General features: G+C 32.1%; 1 protein-coding gene across 3 annotated transcripts; it reads right to left on the reverse strand.

Moving 5' to 3' along the window:
- Window positions 1-1,576: 1,576 nt before the first annotated feature.
- On the reverse strand, window positions 1,577-19,781 carry LOC116773317 (cyclin-dependent kinase-like 4). 3 transcript variants are annotated; one of them, XM_061528490.1, is made up of 10 exons: window positions 19,576-19,781; window positions 17,782-17,971; window positions 16,614-16,733; window positions 10,305-10,470; window positions 5,894-6,001; window positions 4,485-4,627; window positions 4,025-4,120; window positions 3,466-3,597; window positions 2,572-2,701; window positions 1,700-1,792 (listed from the first exon to the last, which is right to left on the reverse strand). In XM_061528490.1, exons 1-9 carry the CDS (start codon window positions 19,701-19,703, stop codon window positions 2,606-2,608), a joined length of 1,179 nt encoding a protein of 392 aa, XP_061384474.1. In that variant the 5' UTR covers window positions 19,704-19,781; the 3' UTR covers window positions 1,700-1,792; window positions 2,572-2,605. The 3 variants fall into 3 exon arrangements, with proteins under 3 accessions (XP_032521637.1, XP_032521639.1, XP_061384474.1); XM_032665746.2 differs by lacking the exon at window positions 2,572-2,701 and having other exon boundaries at window positions 1,577-1,792; window positions 19,576-19,777; XM_032665748.2 differs by lacking the exons at window positions 2,572-2,701; window positions 19,576-19,781 and adding an exon at window positions 18,409-18,638 and having other exon boundaries at window positions 1,577-1,792.
- Between the last annotated feature and the right edge of the window lie 259 nt (window positions 19,782-20,040).

A 20,040-nucleotide genomic window follows, 5' to 3' on the forward strand; every position in this document is an offset into this window, starting at 1 on the left:
AATAAGTATTGTGAATGGAATAGAACCAACACTACAGTAGAATCTTAGATTTTAGGCAAATATTAACATTATTAGTATATCATTCTGAAGTATTTTCTATAATAAAACATTTAAACACAAATACTTGTTATTCTTTACCTATATATATATTTATTTCACTCACTAAATGTTATTTTACACATATATCTTGGTATGTATGCTTAAACTGACACTGAAAGGATGTAAAACATAACTTTTGTTACATATAAAGCTTCTATGTACATTTGGAGTCTTCTGATGACAGTTATTTTGATTGTTAACAATAATTTAGCTTGCATTTGATACTTGATGTAACACCTTTTTATGTTTCATCCTTGTGAATATCTGCCGTCGTCATGTTATCTAAGTTTAGTATAAGCTATGAAATACTAATGAATGACATTAAAAGCCTTATTATACCTCTGTACTAAAATATAATTACATTCTTTTTGACCCTTAATCCTTTATTCCAGATCAAAGAATTGATATTATTCGTTCATACAATTTATTTCTTTCTTCATACGAAAAATTAAGAGAGAAATATGTAGCAGTCACACCCTATCAGAACAAAAATTTGTTAATTTATAAATCAAACACTTCATAAAATGGTTGATTACTACTTGATGAGATTCCAATAAAATGAAAGACATTTAAAATGTCTAAGTGTAGTTTTTATATTAATGAGTGTATTGTAAGGACTTATATTCTAGAATGGAAACATGTACAAAGTTTTGTATACATGGAAATAATTTTGAAAAGAATAAATATAGCTCAAACACGAGGACTCGTATTTAAGTAGGTTATTTGACCCATGACTGGACAATATATAAAAAAAACATCCTGTTAAATCACGATTAGTTCTACTAACAAGCTAATGGGGTAACAGCTTTATGTAAGAGGTCTTTTCAATACAAGGATGGTATATAGTTTATTTAATATCGTCAATAACTAAACTGAAATTAAATTTTCTAATATGCTGATATCCTTGAGATCAAAGTAACAACATAAGTATTGCTATTCATGATTTTCCATTAGACGACCTTCACAAAGCCGATAGTACAGAATGTGAGCTAGTAACAAATCCTAAAACAAGAAATTTCTTGTCCAATAAGGCAATGCCAACTATGTAAGTCCAATGAGACGATAGAATTATTTCGCAATGAAGAATCTTTTCAACCAACTATAATGCATGGAAGCTTATATACTGGAATTCAAATAAGAAAATCGTTTTCCCGAGGAAATCTGATAATTTTTAAAACGACCTGTAACGAAATGTCACTTATCAGCATCAATAACACAAACGGACTTGACATCTGTTCACAGAACCAAATGTCATTTGACCATACGTCTGCTGTCAAACATGACAACAAAACTCAGGCATTTTATAAAGAACATACAACAAATGCTTAGTCGCACGATGAAGGCCGTATTATAAGAAAAAAAAAACAAATTCTTATAATACAAATTATTAGTTATACAACAATTTACTTCTATAAGAACTTGATGCATAGATTTTATATAGTTCGTATTTATGCTGAATAAATAAAAGTGCGTTGATATGTAATTTTAATTTTGTAATAAATTAAACGATTCCTTTTTAATTGTTGTTAATGAATAAATAGTGGAGACAACAAATAAATTTTATTTATATCCGCTGTCTCGTGGGCGCTAGTCAGATGGTGGGTAGGTGTGCTCGGCCGTCCAGATCAGACTTCTTCCTTGGCTGCGACCGCTCAGAGATTATCAGCTGTGGCAGCATCGGGGACGATTGTGTCTGGAGGGAAAGGAAAGTCAGAAATGTTTCCATATTCTCCATAAAAAAAAAATATAAATGCATAGCTGCTTCTGCATTATAGACTTGGCGAACTAAAACATTATTTTAAAGAATATTAAATAGCTTATACGTTATATACAATCTAATCAGTTAGGGAAATACATAATGCTGTTTATGGAAATTAAGGACGCAGTTTGGACACTGCCAACATATGACCTTCTCACATTTTATATATAAATACGCTATGCAGTGGTTGTATGAAAGCCAAGACGATGGTTATCTGAAGCTTTTAATCGGACTAACTTACTACGTTCAGAAATCCATCAAGATCAATCTAACAAAAAAATATATGATTTACGATCATTATCTATGTTTCCTATATTTGTAAATAAAATTAATTAATAGCTATTTTCTATAATACAACTAATTCTAAATACAAAAATATATACAAACTATTTTATCGATCTAACTGTTTAGTATGATAATACGAATAAAAAGAAATTAACCCAAAAATTATTACACGTTATTAGCTCTAATAACTTTAATAAAATTATTACTTCGGTAAAATTTACTTGTCTATAAAAAAACCAATATTTTCGGATATAACTGTCATATTTGGAACCTAATATTTTTCTATCCTGACTAAGTCATAAGAGGTAGAGATGAGACTCAAGTGTCACGTAAAATAATATTTTATACAAAATAATGATTTCAAAGGTCAATGTTCCGAAAATATAAGTGTTACTTTTAATGAATTCGTTAAAATTTTTGAAATTAACTTGCAACGAGATCCAGAGCACAATATATTTAATGTCACTTCTTCTTAGTCTTCTTAGTATGGGTGGCGTTAGTGGGAGTTAAAGTAGACTCGTCATCGAAATTTGTTGCAGCGCCATCTTGGAATTCTTGCTGTTTGTCAAAATTATATTTATATAGTATATAGAAATATATATATATATATATATATATATATATATATATATATATATATATATATTGGTTCGAAATTGACAGTCTTTAATGACATAACTAGCGACTGCTAAACCTGGGAACTTTGATTCCTTTGACAAGTTATTTATTAGAGAAGATGATCCTAAATCAGTCTGTTGATAACATGTCACGGGTTTGGTTATCAAAAACAGCTGAAATGACATGCAATCACTATTACAGCTTTCACACTAGTTACTAAACGTAGCGAAATATACAGTAGAACACATTTTAGAGTGTTGCCATATAAAAATACCGAATTAAGCTAATACAATGATACGAAACTTCTCAGCATTCAACGGATTCGCCGTGCGGGTGGCGGGTCCATAGCATTGCAGGGAGAGGAGCTTCATCAGTGCCTGGGACTTGCGACCCAGGTGTAGGTTTAAGGGGCCCCTATCTAACGCGCGTTAAACGCTCACCTCCACCGTCCAAGCTCTCCCTCTACCTAACCAAATTTGAAACGGATCTACTAGGCCTGCCTTCGACGCACCTTCCAAGAATGAGCTGATGTTCATACTGGACAGGCTTAAGGCCTAGTAGGTTGTAGATAGATTTAGCTGTTATACCATTATTTAATAATATTATCTATCTCAAGACAGAAACAGACTGGTGTGAGTATGTCTTACGTTTGGTGACCTAAGACACGGATGGGATTATCTTCGTGAGTTATGCTATGTGCCAACCTGTGCTCGCCTAGCCTTCTCGAAGTCGTCGTGATCGGTTCGCGGGACGGCGTATAGAAAATTCTCGAATATAGCGTGACGAAGTAACTGCTCACACGTGGCGCGAGCCAAGGGATCCTTGTCCAGGCACTTCTGTTTGGAGAAACATTTAGATTAGTACTGAAGGCTGAATGACACACCTTCTACGTTAAGTCTAAAAACATTGTTCACATCACAGACGAGCATCACGGAACTACATTCACATGCCCCTGGTTAGTTGTAGCTTAAAGAAGTCAACGTCCCTAATAGATTCTCTATTAAGATTTTTTTCTCTACTCGTCAGTCATAGCCAGATAAGTCTTGCTTTATACGTCACGATTATCATACGTTGCTGTATATCGACTTATCTCATTGCTATTTAAAATTTTATTTATTTTTACAGTTTAATATAAAAAGTACTAAAATCATGATTCGTTAAATGAAGATACGCTATTAATTGGCAAAATATTGCACGATTCCAGTGCGGACGAAGCCATATTATAAATAAGGTAGTGAATCATACTATGTATAAAGAGCTCGCCTTTAAAAAGTCTAAGACCAAATCGTTATTGGCGTAGCGCGGCGGTATTTTTTTCTCAAGGGGCTCCAGACTCGTCGGCTCCGGCAGCTCCATGCCCTGCAACAAAACGAAACGGAACAGATTTTTGTATTTAATCATCACTATCAAAATGCCTTTAAAATAAGGTTAAGATTATTTAAAATAATATTTTTATATTAAGACGTGTTAACACTCAGTAGAACTGCACTTAGCTATGTATGTCTGTAAATTCTATTTTATTATGAGAGAAGAGTAAGATGAAAAACTATACAATAATAGTGTATTATTATTTATTACACATAGTTATTTAAGACGTGTCATGTGTCAAAATTCAAAACATGTTTTTTTTTATTGTTTATACAAATCAAAATTTAGTAATGGATGGGGGAAGGCAATGAACCGAACCTATTCAGCCGATAAAATAAAAATGTTATTAATTCACCTGAAAGAAGGTATTCTGCGAGAATATCGTCATGTGTCGCGGCAGCAGGTCGCCCAGGGTCTTACGGATCAGGTAGAGCTGGTCGAGGTCGCTCTTGCCAGGCCACAGAGCCTCGCTCGACAGTAACTCGGCGAACACACAGCCTGGGAGATAAATACCGTAGACAAACCATAGTGTTGGAATTATTCTTATTATATTTCGACAGGACTTACTAATATTTACAGGAAGATTGATACTGTCCAAAAATTAATAAAGTCGTATTAGTGATGCAAAATATTAACTTTAAGCTATTCAAAATTAGTTTGTTTAGATTCTGATATCACACATATAGGGTGTATAAAAATATTTCCCTTATATATATATTTGTTTTGCTAAAAAAATTCAGTATTTTTTTTTATTTTTGCTCCGAAGAAGGACATACCCAATGTAATAAGCTGAGAAAAGAGTTTTACCTATTTAAATAAAACCAGCGCATTGAGTAAATACGTAATATATATTTAACAAACAGAGTGTCTGTCTGTTGTCTGTCTGATCACATGAAATAAATTACGAAACGTACAATCACATTGCTGTCTTGTAAATTTGTACCACCAATTACAATTGTCACGTAAAGAAACCTTTATATTTAAAGGCAAAATATACGAGCTTGGAGAAAAATAATGAGATATTAAGGAGGGCGAGGTCGCGGGTAAAACATAGTCAGTGATAAGATCGATACAAATAATAATTGTCTTCATAAATACTAAAGTACTTCGTCTATACTCGTGCTCTGTCTATACGTTTAGACCTGGTCATCTAAGTCATTGGTATAATTTCTTAACAAAGGTTGTGTAGTAAGCTTTCGATGGCTTTGATAAAAGGGTAATATATCGAGGCAGGGATAGATCATAGAGGGAAGATAATACTTTTTTTTATAGAAAAAGTAAAATTCACTCTCAAAATGTTCAGTTTTATATAATAATGCTTAATTCATTGTTCAATATCTAGTTAACTTTACTATATATTGGAATTACATATATATACGATGGACGGTGAAGGGAAACATCGTGAGGAAACCTGGACTTATAATTTCAAATTATAAGTTTGAAATCGCCAACCCGTCTTGAGCAAGCGTAGTGATTAATGGTCTAACATCTCCATGTGATAAGAGGCCTTTTCTCAGCAATGGGCTCCGATAGACTGATGATGATGATGACATATATATATTATACAGGAGAAAAAAAGATTTGAATTGTCAGTGTCAAAACACAACGCCCTCTACGCTCAATCACAATATCCATATTTTAATGAAGTTCATTAACCTTTTCAACGTTCGTCCTGACGTCCAGCTACCATACCAAGTCCAATGACCTCATCACAACTATGAATCGTCACACAATCCTATGAGATAACAATTATAACCGGCTAACCGATAGCCCAGACGTCGACGGGGGTGCTGTAGAGCGTGTCTCCGACCAGCAGTTCCGGAGCCCTGTACCACCTGGTCGCCACGTAGTCCGTGTAGCTCTCGCCGGGACCTGGGCATGTTGGCCGGAATAACAGATTATTATACAGAACACACACATCACAGACACTTAAACGAAACTAAGCTTTTTGGGTACTACGCGTTTTTATTACCACGCAACTACATAATCCCGACGTTTACACGCTTGCGGTAAAGAAGACGAAACGTCAAGACTAAAAAATTACGCGGTTTTCAACCAAGATGACGGTTAAAAAACGCGTAGTGTGCGAAAGACTTAGTTTCATTTACCTGTGTACAGTCTAAAATCTTGAATATCGTTATCACAGAAACTACAGCTAGAACTTCAACGATCCAGTCACAGCTAAACTAGTCGAAGACACAACATGGATTCCTAAACTATTCCTAAGCCTACATGGTCGTAACAACTTACGATACTTTATATCTACGCACCTGTACTCGTAATAACATTACTAGCTCTACCACCTTCCACTCCCGAAATATTTGACATATTTCAAATAGTTAGTTGTTTTTTCTCAACGATGATAAAGTAATAAGCTGATTCCGTTCAGTTCATTGTAACCGTATTGTTTCGCTTTCACGGAGTCGGATAAATATTTGCTTTGAAATATCTATAATTAAAAGGTTTCCTGTAGCTATTTATGCAAAGACATGACTTTTATAAATAACCACTAACAAATCGCAATGGCATTTCTAACGACCTTGCACGAGTTATCTTGGGGGTAGTTTGCAACACGCTATTGTCTTATTAAAGGTCGAAGGTCACTGCTAAAGGAAATAACTCGCGGATGTTAATCGTGCCATTGGTAGAAAATGATTTACTTGGATATATCATGATGGCATATTTTCCTTTTGTTCATAGAAATCATGAATATTGACAGACGATCCGGCGCTAGTTCTCCAATGTGCTGAAGAATAATAGAAAAATCGAAAGACGAATAAAAATTGTTATTCTTCATAGGTTTTTGTGGATTTTAAACAAAGACGGAAAGAGACTCTTGAGACTGTTTGCACGTCTTATCTGCTTCCGATGACACTGATATTTTGTTTTTGAAGTGTAAATATTTAAGAAAAAACTGATTTCAAAATGAAATATTCTATATATAATGGAAAAATGTGTCTCAATTTGGTTTTCCCCCCTAAACCACACAGGTTAAAGAGAGTTAATTTTTAAGAAATATTCTTCGTATCCTACATGCATGTAGGGTTTATAGAATCAATACAAAACTGGAGAAAATTTTCAAAATTCCCTCTTGGCCAGATACGTATAAGCTGTAAGTCATGAGTAACAGCTCATTATAGTTTTGAGCTATTTCCTATCTAGTTAAGTATCTGCCAGCACTCAGGTCAATAGTTCATGATTTATTACCCCTACGTACATATAAGGGATGACGTCATATCTTGTGTCAAACCAAAAATAGCGCAGAAGCCTCGGAATTCTATATTTAGTAAATTCATTTCAAAGTTGGCAAGGTTTTTGCCTTATGGGCCTAAATTACACTCAGATAATATAGATATAGTATAAAAGTATTTAATAGAAGAAAAGTACGAAAGAAATAAAATATCGTATTATTTATATTATTTTTTCGTTACGTAAAATATCAGCAAAATGAAACAAAGATATAAATTACCTTATCAAGCTATCTTTCAAAATAATGTTAAAATTGAACCATTCAGTATTCTTTTCATTTTCCATATAATGTTGCCATAAATAGCAAATCTAAGTTTACAAAAACTATCTCCACAAAAGGCCGCGCCTTCTTTGAACTTGGCAAAGGCCAAGGTTGGGCCTATAATGCATCTCCATTAGTTATTTTTTTATTGACATCAAATTTATTGATACAGAAACCTTTTTATTACTTAATAATTTTTTTTAACTTAAGTAATTCTTGGAAATAACAGAATGTAATTTTTTTATCAAACTTGAGATCTAGTTTTACATATGGACAATGGCGATAAATGTTTATGGAAGTTACTTATATTTGTGCATAATAAAAAGAAAAATGTTACATACTTATTTAAAAACATGGATTAAAAAAAAACTTGCAATCAATTCTATAAACATATATGTATATTTCGTCATCTATTGGTTTCATAAGAATAAAGTAATAAAAAACATGACTTTTTAAAATTATATAACTTCTTATTTAAATTACCTTTAAAGTACTAACAACGGTTATATGCAGGTAGGCCTACAAAAAAGGTTTTAATCATACAACGTGACAGATGGTTTGAATTGAATTATTTATAAAACGTAACAGATAATATAAAATATTATTATCTGTGGATCAATTGTGCGTATTTCAGGGGTGACATGAATTTCGTTAAATAATGTAATCATGAAACGATGTTATCTTTTAAATATTCTGGGTTTGCCAATTACGGTTATCGTTGTTCTAGAATCGAGCCTGCTCTAAGTGGGTGAAGCAAGAGGTTGCAACAGAAGTGACATTTGGATGTCGAGAGCTGTTGTCGGAGTCATGTGTCAAGGTCTGCTGTACCCTATACTAGTACTATTTTTCTTAACTTGGACTAATTATAGCATATATATTTTTAAATAGCCTCTGCAGTATTTTGTACGTAGTTTTTGCTCCACAGCCAACTCACTTAATGTCGTAAATCTTTTCGATCGTTAAAACCTCAAACTTTTTAATGTCAAATTTAAATATCGTCTGGAATGTCACATTCAAAGTTAGGTCCGCCAATTTGACTACTTGAATTTCGTTTCTATTGATCCGATAAGAGATCGTATCAGGGTAATGTTGCGAATTTAGGAAAATTATAGCTCAAATTTTAGTAGTAAGAAGTTTACGGCGCTGCTGGTTACGAATTAGGTCTCAACTGTAGTTAGTAAGTGGAACGATCGCGGCCTGTGATAACCCGCGATGGCTGAAATTCTCACTCATTTGTTGAATGTTCTAGACGGACTTAATATCTCAAGAAGTTTCTACACATAACCCACTTTATTCCTAGTTGGTTATATGATAAATACTTTAATATTTATTTTATTATTTTATTGAATAAATAAAACACTTAATTATTATTCAAATGTCAACATTATTTTGGATTTTCGATGGAAAAATACTAAACTTATATCGATAGATCTATTTAAAGAGGATGTAATTATGCGATTCACGTCTAAAAATATTTGAATTATGAAGTAGTTTTTATTTATGTAATATAAACTAGTTCTATTTATGAATGAATTGAAGTTTATCGGATAAAAATTATTGAATTTATATCTTATTTACTTCAAAATTTTGAGTCATCGTTTACACTAAGTAGAAAAAACGAAAGTCTACACAGGAATCAGCTTACGTTTGTCATAATTTAACATATTTTATAAAATTCTAATACGATATATGAAGGAACTATATATATGTGTGAATATTACGAATACTATTTTTATAATTATATATATTCGTTAAATAAGACAGATACTGGCTCTCCGTCGTACGTCGACTCCGAAAGGTATCATAGTGTGAACCGAGTACTCGGATGAACAACTGCCGCCTGGGTTACACGAACAAAGGATAAATTACCTCAAAATATACTTAGTAAATTATAAACAAATAACTTACAATTTATAATCAAACCTTATAATGTGATACAGAAAATGTAGATCAAAAATCCGTACGCTTAACACGAGTCGGCATCACACTATATACGAAACGTTTTCAGTTTTATTCGATAGTCAATAAACTGCTTAATTACGTATGTAGTGTTGCGATTGAACTTGCAAACTTTTAAAGTCACAAAGAGCACGCGAAGCCAAACTCAACATAGATAGTTTACGCCTTTACTTTCGTAAATACGGCACGTATGATAGTTACGACACGTCTATATATATATGAATCAAATGCTGTTCAGTTTGTAGGTGAATAGTAAGTTTGTAGGTAAGCATAATGAATAACAGTGTAAGTATATTTTCACTTAAATATCAAATTAAATGTGAGTGGACTATAGGAAGCGAACGAATTGCTGGTGAAGAAAAAAATATGCATAGAACTTACGCTTAGTCTGAGTTTGCATTTCATAATAGCTTTAATATTTTTTCATTGATAAACTTTATTATTATAGCATTCATTTGTATATCGTTGTTTGAAAAATGATTCGCATGTATCGTGACGCAAACCTGACAAGACTAAGGATACAGATTTATCGAATGTACATAATCTACGTATATGAGATATTATTTAGTGTAAATAAGAAATTTGTTATATATATATATATGTTATTAGGCACGCATATACTAAAACACTCGAAATCCGATATTAAAATTTTGATGTTTCACAGAATTATTATACATTTTATTTATATAAAAAACTAATACGCACTTATCATTCTCGCAAATCCGAAGTCACACAATTTGACGACACCGTCGCTGGTTAGCAGAATGTTCTCGGGTTTCACGTCTCGATGGATACAGTTGTGTCGGTGGCAGTAGGCGACTCCCTGAAGCGTTTGCCAGATAATCTGCTTCGACAACAGTTCTGGACAACCCTGGACACGGACAGCTTTTCACAGATTCTGTACTAAAATGATTACATCAAATCTAGGAAATAATGGTTTCGCAAGCATTACTTCGGTTTTAAAAGTGACAGATAATGTTATAACTAAAAAATAATTTTCGTATTAAAGTAATATTTTTTATTAACTATATTATTATCTGAATTCTTATATAGAAATTTAAGTAGATAGTTTTGATCTAAACAATTTGATGTCTAAAATATAAACCGACAAAGAAATAGAAATAAACGAATCAAATGAAATGAAAGAAAAAATACTTAGCGTTTTGATTGTTAAACAATAACACGCAACCACGACAGAATGTACGTTGAATATACGAGTTCCAGGGTTTTATTTTAACGAGTATTCGTTGTTGATAGTAAATTCATATCCACAATCTACATACCATCAAAAACGCTGAAAATAAGATAATATATTTGCGATCGAAAAATAAATGTTGACAGATCAAATGGCGCCAAATGCGTGATGCAAATACAAAACATTTAGAACAAACTTTTTGAGGAAGTACGTTCAGAAATTAATATTTATATTGCAAAACAATTCCTAATATTGCTTATAGATATATAAAAAAATAATAATATTAATATATACCAAATTGTTTGAAATTATATGATATATGTACTTTAAGGCAGATTTTATATTTTTAACCAATTGCCAGTCTTTGTGCTAAAAAAAATTTCGTATTTAACTCCTTATCTTGTTAAATCGTACAAATCGTTCTCATTTATCGTATCTTAGTTTTTCTTTACTTTTTCTTAAGATTATGATGTTTAATATCGTCCATGATACACTTTCTATAAAAATATCATTATATTATTCAATAACATCAAGCTTCTGGACGCCGAACCTAATACCGCTCTATCGTTATCATTGATAAAATATAATTTTATTGATTTGGCAACACTGCCTCCATTAAGCTACATAATATGTTTATGGTATATAAATGTAAAGATAGTCAAAATTTACTTAGGTTCCTATCTTATCCATCCATTATGATGGTCATTTACGTCTATAATATAAATAATGCGTTGCCACATATTATTATTATTATATATTTAAAACATACAAACGTTTGGCGTATTTTTCACAAATAGTTAAAACTGTTGTAGAATAGCTAAAGTTTCTCAAAATGTGTGCAGAAATGTACATTTATGAAATGCGTTCCAAAAAATACTACACCTCAAAAATGGGCTTGTTCAACCGGGGAAGTACCACCCTCTCACAGAAGATCGGCGTGAAGTAGTCATTAATGACTGCGTTTCGTCTGATGAGTGAGAGAGCCGGTTGACTTATGAATGAAAAAAAACGCTACGAATCTAGTGTGTTGAAGAAAAAAATCAGTAAACATAAGATTGTTGCGTTATTTAACTGATGTTAGTATATCGTAAAGACAAAAATGGAGCAAGATTCTTCATTTTCATACGGAAATTATACAAAAGCATGTGACGTATATATTGAAGTCTTTTATTCGGCAAGACGAGAATGATAAATATAAGATTCATGCTATGAGTTTAGAGATGCAGAACGAGTGGTTAGACATAGGAGATTTTGCATCCCATTAGTACTAAAATGGGGCACCTTATTTTATGATTGGTCGCCAGCATTGCTAAATTTTTATCTCAATGCTTTCCAAATGACTCTCCCAGATGAGAGTAATTTAGTAAGATGGAGTAAAGGTACCGAAAAAACTTGCTATATCTGTGGGAAGGCAGTTGGAACTGTTAAGCATTTGCTGGTGGGGTGTAAGGTACTCCTGGATAGCGGTCAATACTAGCATCACGTGGTCACGATAAGGTTATGGTTGTGTAATCATACGTGAAGCGGTTAGTGTTTCGGTAGGCAGAGCGCAAAGGGAAATAAGGCACTGTTGAAGCTCCTCTCCCTGCAACGATGGACCCGGCACCCGCACGGTGTATCCATTGAATGCTAGGAGGTTTCGTCTCTTATAAAAATCTCATCAATCAATTTTAACCATAAATTATAAATCAAATGATCGAATACTCCTTATAGATGCTATTGCATTTAATTCTAATTTCCTTATTATATTTTATATATAAAAAAAATATTCAAGGACTTCCTTATTTCTTGAAATTATTATTTTGAAATAAGGAAACAAAATTTTTATATCAATTTATTATTATAAAAATTATATGACGTCATCTCGTCCTTAACATTCTGTTCATATATATTTGTACGATCAAAAGAATTAAAGACTCCTTAAATATTCGATTCGATATTTATTCGCATCATAGAAGTAACTTTAACTCTCTGCAACGCAATGGAGCCGGCATCCGCACGGTGAATCCATTGAATGCTAAGAGGTTTCGTCTCTATGGCCCGGGACTAGTTCAAAATTTACCTATATAATGTCGCTTAAACCCTACTTATACAACTGACTCTTCTCCCTTACCAACAGTCTGCTTCCTCAAAGTCTCTACGAATAGTGTTGAATTTTTTATTTATACACCCACGTCTCCACTATCATATACGTGGATATACGTGGATTTGTGAACGAAAAACTGTATTAGTACCGTATGCAGTGACTATGCGAAACTCGGACTAAACTGATAATTATAACCAAATACTATAAATAACATGTCAAAGAAAAATGACAATTCTGATTATATTTTCAACTAACATTTTTTATGCCTTTCGTAAAGAATTTCAAACAGGTCCAAACAGCACAAATATTTACGTCTCTTTCTTAATAACATTTGTATATTTACTATATGTATTTCATAGCAATACCACGGAAATTCTTAGCGGATATGTCATTTTACGAAAAAAAATCAAAATAAATACGCACTGAACCGGTATCATGGTATTAATATTTATAATACAGTGTGGCCAACCTAACAAAATATATAATATGCAAATCGTTGATACGTCAGCGCATATTATTGTACGTGTCAAATAGATTATGTTAAATTATTATTCACATCAGAAAAAATATATAAAAGTTTTAAGGAACATTAGATATTGATATTAAAACAGATTAAATGTTTTTTTATTTATATAAAAGTTAGACAGCTCTTTACAAAAAAAGAAAGAAATAAAGAGTAGAGCAAATTTATTAAATGGGTTTCATATTATTACGTGCTTTAAATGACACTTTAGAGCTTACGGTTCCCTTGGCCACAACCATGCCAAAGACCATGCCATTAAGGTCAATAAGTATTACGAGCTCACTAACCAACTCACTTATAATAGGTTCATCGTAGATTTGTATGCGGTAGAAGTGGGAGCGAGAGGTATAACAGATAAACTCAACGCATGGGTCTGTTCAGGTCTAATATCAATCAAATCTTAGAAGTTAAAAGTGGTTCGAAGGCAGCCCTAGTAAGTTCGTTTCAAATTGGGTTAGGTAGAGAGAGGAGCTTGGACGGTGGAGGTGAGCGTTTAACGAGCGTTAGATAGGGGCCCCTTAAACCTACACCTGGGTCGCAATTCCCAGGCACTTTTGAAGCTCTTCTCCTTGCACCGCGACGGACCCGGCACCCATACGGTGAATCCATGGATTGAAGAGAAGTTTCATCCCATCATTATAAAATTTTATCTATATTAAATGTTTTAATGTCCGTCCATTACTTCCTTTAAATAAACGCCGTATATTTTACGTTTAAAAATCACCAAAACCACAGGAAAGATACCCTTAGTGCTTTTTATCCACCGACCCCACCACCCAAAGATGCGTTCCAACTACGTTGCGTTAAAGGTTTAACGCAACGGAGTTGGGTGTGGCATAAGAAGTTTCACTTCAAAAATACAATTTTTATCAGGAATTTGTCGAAGTAAAGAGATCTTAACTATATTTATAATTAAGATCACATTCCTTAATACTTTACAGGTTTTATCCTCGAAATTAATTACTTTTATTTTACTTAATAAATAAAAGATTTATATTTAATCTGTATTTACACATAATCATATAAAATTTACCTGTATTGACATATTGTTATGTATAATTACTTTATTATATATAAAAAAGAAAAGAGATTTTTTTTAACGTGAGTAATTAATGGAAATTAATTAAAAGGTCCTCAATGTCGCGTATTGTATCACGAATTTCCTGAATCCGATCAGCTGAAAACTTGCCAAAATAAGCTCGGCCTACGTGTTAAGGTTATTCCATCAAAACAGAAAACTTATTCCGTATATTATATATATATATTAATATAGATTTATCATAAGAAAGTATAAAAATAACTTTCAAAAACCTTAATTTAAAAGTCAAGGTCAAGTCTAAGCGTATAAAAACGGAAGCGGAAACATTACTCCGTTTCTAAACGAAACAGGTTTTAAAATATATGTTCATTAAGTGCATATATTTGTGCACCTAATCATTACAAGAACCAAAAGTATTTCTGTAATGTTCATTTTAAATGAGGATCTTCACGAATGTGAGAAATTTAAAAATTAAGGAGATCTAAGACTTTCGTGAGTATTCATTTAAATAAAACTAATATTTTCGAATGTACGATTTTGTTTGTTATGTTAAATTACCTACTTGCGACGTTTAGATTACTTTGCAGCAACCGTGATCGCAGGCAGACGAATAAGAAATATAAATATTTATAGTATACCATTTGAGTGTACAGATATAAGTACTAATTAGCATAGTACATGTACGGGTTAAATAAATATAATTAAAAAAAAAATTAAAATGCTCGGTCACGTATTAAGCTATCATATATATGAAGAATTGTATCGCAAAATAAACTAGCAAGCTAGACTGCTACGCTTCAAACATTATTCTACACAGAAGAATTATGCCCTCAGATTTTTCCTATCTTCGTCGGATAGTAGGCGATTCCTCTCAACAAATCGAAAATTAGTTGAGAACACATTTGTCAAAAGAACTGTCAACGTTTCGTTGATTATCAACGTCATTAGGCTTAACAGTATTGGACACATAATATAGGACCGCTTTCCTTAGTTAGAACAGATTTAATAAACATCTAAACTTGTTATAGCGTAATGTCAAACACGTGATTATTTTTTGTAGGACGATTATTGAGTAAACGGTCACATGCAAGCCTTCTCGCTCTTAGCTAATTTCGTATAACCTAAGCAACAAGCGTTTGACATTTTGTGATATTTATTAGGTACATATAGCTTGTAGTTAGCTCGAAGATAATAGCTTATATAGTTTTCAAATCATTTACAACCTATTTGGTACGTAAAATAATCTTGCTAATTTATGTTTCAGTCAATAAAAAGGAGTAAGAAGCACCAATGTCCTTAATGTACAAATATATACTAATTATGAAACGTAGACGCTGCCACTTATTTTTCGCGAGTAATTAAAACATAGAACCTGTTTTAAAAATATCAGATAACATGTCATATCAAAAAAAAACAAACACAGATATCAAAAAATATTTCTGCACGTGTTTATTTGTAATGCGCGTGGATACGAAACGGTCGAACGGCGATAGTGGTAACGACCGTTTGGTTGCGCAAGGAGGTTGCATTCAGTTCCTAATACAACTATGAAGGTTGTTTAAAAGGAGTTGTAGGTAATATGAACAGTTCATATTTGATATGGAAACATTTGGTCTTGGAGATATATTTATAATTTGAAATTATTAACAAATATTTAGGGATGAACTATTACTTGGCGGTCTTTTAAAAACTTAAATATATTTCACTTAATTTAAACCAAAAGATTTTAAGTTTTTGATGTTCGGTAATAACGATGTTTATTTCGTATATATTGGCGTACATTAGAAATATAACCTCTGGGGACTTCCGTTGACCTAGAATCTTTGGATTTTGGCAAGAAGGAATGTGCTTAGGGAAAAAAATCTTAAGTCGTTAATGTGTAGTAAGGTCACAATTTAATAACCTAACCTAATTGAACAATAACAAAAGCAATTGAAAAAGAAGACAAGTTTATCTCTCAAAGTGATTAAACTTTCCCTTAAAAGAAAGTTTCTTTATTTTGGTCGGCCCTAGTTGAGTTCTAGTTTCCTACTCAACATAGCTTATTGATTTGTTAAAATATTCACTAAAATTATCTTCATTGGTTATTAGTTAACGAACTCTCTATTTGTCAGTCAGAATTGTGTTTATTGATTTTGTTTTTATTAACAATTACTCAGTCGTTTACTCACAGCTGGATATTTTTCCAGTTCGTGCAGTACGGTGTGGTCGCAGTATTCGAACACGAGGTGCAGCTTGCGCTTCCTTCGGAACACCTCGATCAGGTTTACCAAGTTTGGATGTTTCAGATTCTAGAACAATCCTCAGCGATTTCAAAGCTATCAAAAAAGGTTGTTCTAAATTTAAAAGTCAACAGCCAATAAACAATTCGAAAACGATATCCCTAGTTTGAGATGTCAATATTTATATTTTCTTTTTTTTTTAATGTTTAATTTATGCCATAATAAAGTTAAAACTGACCGCTATGAACATTTAATACCATAATTTTATGCGCAAAAACTAATATGGAAATCGATGATCAAACACTATGACATCTAAAAAAATATTTTTTAATATTTTTCTTTGTCTGATTGAGACACGTTATCCTTGATATTATGAATTTTAATTGCTTCAATAATCATTTCCTAAATATACTTTCACGTTCAATATCGTCTCCATCCTTGACTCTATCAGACTGCGGCAGTTTAGTATTAAATATTTTTAAAAAGAATATTATATAAAAAAAATTAGGAAGCTGAACAAATTAAAGTGGTAACGTTGGAATATTACAAACATATTTAATTTCAATATGTGCATAATCATAATAACGAAGGAATAATGACAAGTGACATGTCATTTCGTAATAACGCACAATGGCAACACACGATCGATTAGCTGTACTATGTTTAAGGACAGATTATAATGATCATATACATTCAAACAATTAATGAAATAACAATAAGTATACCTACTTAATTATTTATTGAACCACATGCGGCCTCTTTCATTTTACATTTATAATGAATATATCCCACACAATAATTGCAGTGCAATTAGGTATTAACTTTACAATTGTCAAATTGTATTTGTTTAATGAAATAATACAAAAGGTAAACATTTTTATATTCTACATTAAATTATAACATGTCGATAACAAGATTGAGATTATTTACCATCTACACAATTTAATAGCGCTTCCAAAGTAACTTATATAATATGTCAGTTTTTAATTAATATGACAACATTTTTTGATAAGACTTTGAAATGTAGAACTGAATAACTGTTGTTTGACGTTTTGTATACCAAGCGGTGATGAAATTTTCAAACATAATAATCAAATAATACCGAAAATACTCCTACCTTCAGCATACGTATCTCTCGCAGGGCTATTTTCCGTATGAGAGGATCGTCCTCATTCTCCACAAACTTCTTCACGGCAACCACTTCCCCAGTCTCCCTGTTCCTGCACTTGTACACCAACCCGTACGAACCCTCGCCCAGCTTCGCCAGTTTTTCATAACGCTCCATAGCTCGGCTGCTGGCCCGCGATCTGGCACATCATAACTAATTCACACTAATGTTTATCAAGTGCTGTTTCTGTTTTGTCTTAATTCCTACGGTGATATCTGACAGCGTGAACATTATAGATATTTTTTTCTTAAATAAGAGACAATAAAGGCTGATAGACATATTATTATATATCCTAACGTTGATTCTGAAGGTTTGCAACTAAGATGAAAACTACAAATTTCCTGGATTTTAATTCAACAAGCTTTTTTATCTAATATGCGAGTATAGTTTCTATGTACTTCCTTCCAGTAACTTTGCTTCGTAACATATATATATTTAATGGCAATATTTATGACAATGCATTTGAGGATTATACAGTAAATTCAACGCTTAAGCGAGCTCAAACTAAATGAACCGGTAGATTTTTCCTTAAAAAAGGAATCCTGAGAATTTTTACGTGTGCATCAATACATTTACCTGGCGGTTATTACGTATGGGGATATTATAGAGGTGTTAAGTTTTCCCCTCATTATGTCACAGTAATTTCATCTTTACACCGAACGATACTAATTGCACTTTAGATTACAAACAGACCTTGAATGCTCATAATTTATATTAGTCAGACGAAATCCAGTATCGTCAGCTTATCATAACCAAATAAATTATAAAATGTTGATTCTTCTACAAACCTATGACATTTAAAATGTCATAAAAATCACCTTAATGTATAAAGAAGACTACTTATTTAAAAAGAATAAATGACATTGGCAAAACATTTCACGATTCCAGTGCGAATGAAGCCATAGCATAAAAAAAGGAATGTTGAGGTGAAGCGAGATGGTAGAAGGTAGAAAAATATTTTACGAGATTAAGCGAGGATCATATTTAGACGAAGATTATTTAAGTAAACTTATATTAAGTAAGATGTTACAAAAGCGATCAGGTTCATTTAATATATTTTTAGGTACTTGACGATCAAAGAGATATCTATTGATAGAAAATGAAACCTTAGTATAAGCCTACGCATTTATTTAACCGTGTTTCAATATTTATAGTTCGCTTATAATCTCTGGTCCACTTTTTATATTATATTTATATTTTTAATTTTTTATTTATTATAATTAATAAAAGTTCATGCCTTCAACAAATATCGAACGACCGTCATTAAAAACCGTTAACCTTGCTTTTTTGTTCTCGTCACTTGAATAGAAAAAATACTCCCGCTTTTTTTAATGTATGACTTACAATTATAGACTAAAATTATTTCCAATGGTGAAAATCTTTTTTCGTTAAAGTAAGTCCAAAGAAACTACCTTTATTATTACCTACTCTATAAATCTTATCGAGTTTTCGATAACTATTATGTGATTTGTAAAATATATGGCAATAAAATATATTATGTTTCATAGATAAATATTATCAATATTTCTAAGTGACGTCAATTATTTTCACATACCTTTATGACTTCATTTACGCATTTACTTAGAAGGCTTTTTCCTTTCATATTATATTAATAAAAAAATATTGATTGTTTACTTTCTATTCTTAAATAAAAGTATTGATGTCAAGCAAAAAATGTATAAAGTCTCTGGAACTTTCGTAAGTTGATTAATCTGAACTAAGTTAATAATTAAAAATAAATACCTCCTTGGAAGTAACGGCAGGTTGTTACCAAATAGCCACAACCGTTTATCACCGAACCATTTCTCCATGCAGGACGCCACGTTGTTCCACAGTTTGAATGTCAATAATAAATACACAACACTATTCATTCGCGTTTCCGAACGGCAATGTCAGCATTTCCCTCCAATTATATTTTATTATTATTATTATATTATTATGACTTTTTGAATATTTTATAATAGATGTGGTCGTGGCGAAAGCTGGCGTGCTTTTACTTAAAGTATGGTATAAAATCGATCGGGGTTTTGTTTACGGTTTCTGTCGGCCTGTGTACATGACAACCGCAGCGGTAGGGCAATGCTTTCATTGACTGTTGAACTCGTTAACCAAATTGATTAAAAATTCACACCACAATCATCGTAATCTATAAGTTATTTAATAAAAAAATTGAATTCTGTTATAACTTAAAAAATGTACTGATTTTAG

Source organism: Danaus plexippus (genome assembly GCF_018135715.1).
Source record: "Danaus plexippus chromosome 18 unlocalized genomic scaffold, MEX_DaPlex mxdp_20, whole genome shotgun sequence".
NCBI lineage: Eukaryota > Metazoa > Arthropoda > Insecta > Lepidoptera > Nymphalidae > Danaus > Danaus plexippus.

Bases quoted from the DNA above. Each gene is read 5' to 3' on its own strand.
- LOC116773317 (XM_032665746.2), bottom strand. From the start codon at position 19,703: ATGAATAGTGTTGTGTATTTATTATTGACATTCAAACTGTGGAACAAC. The intron at 16,734-17,781 runs GTAGGAGTATTT...GGATTGTTCTAG, and splicing joins GAGAGATACGTATGCTGAAG to AATCTGAAACATCCAAACTT. The intron at 4,628-5,893 runs GTTAGCCGGTTA...TTTATCTCCCAG, and splicing joins CGTCGACGTCTGGGCTATCG to GCTGTGTGTTCGCCGAGTTA.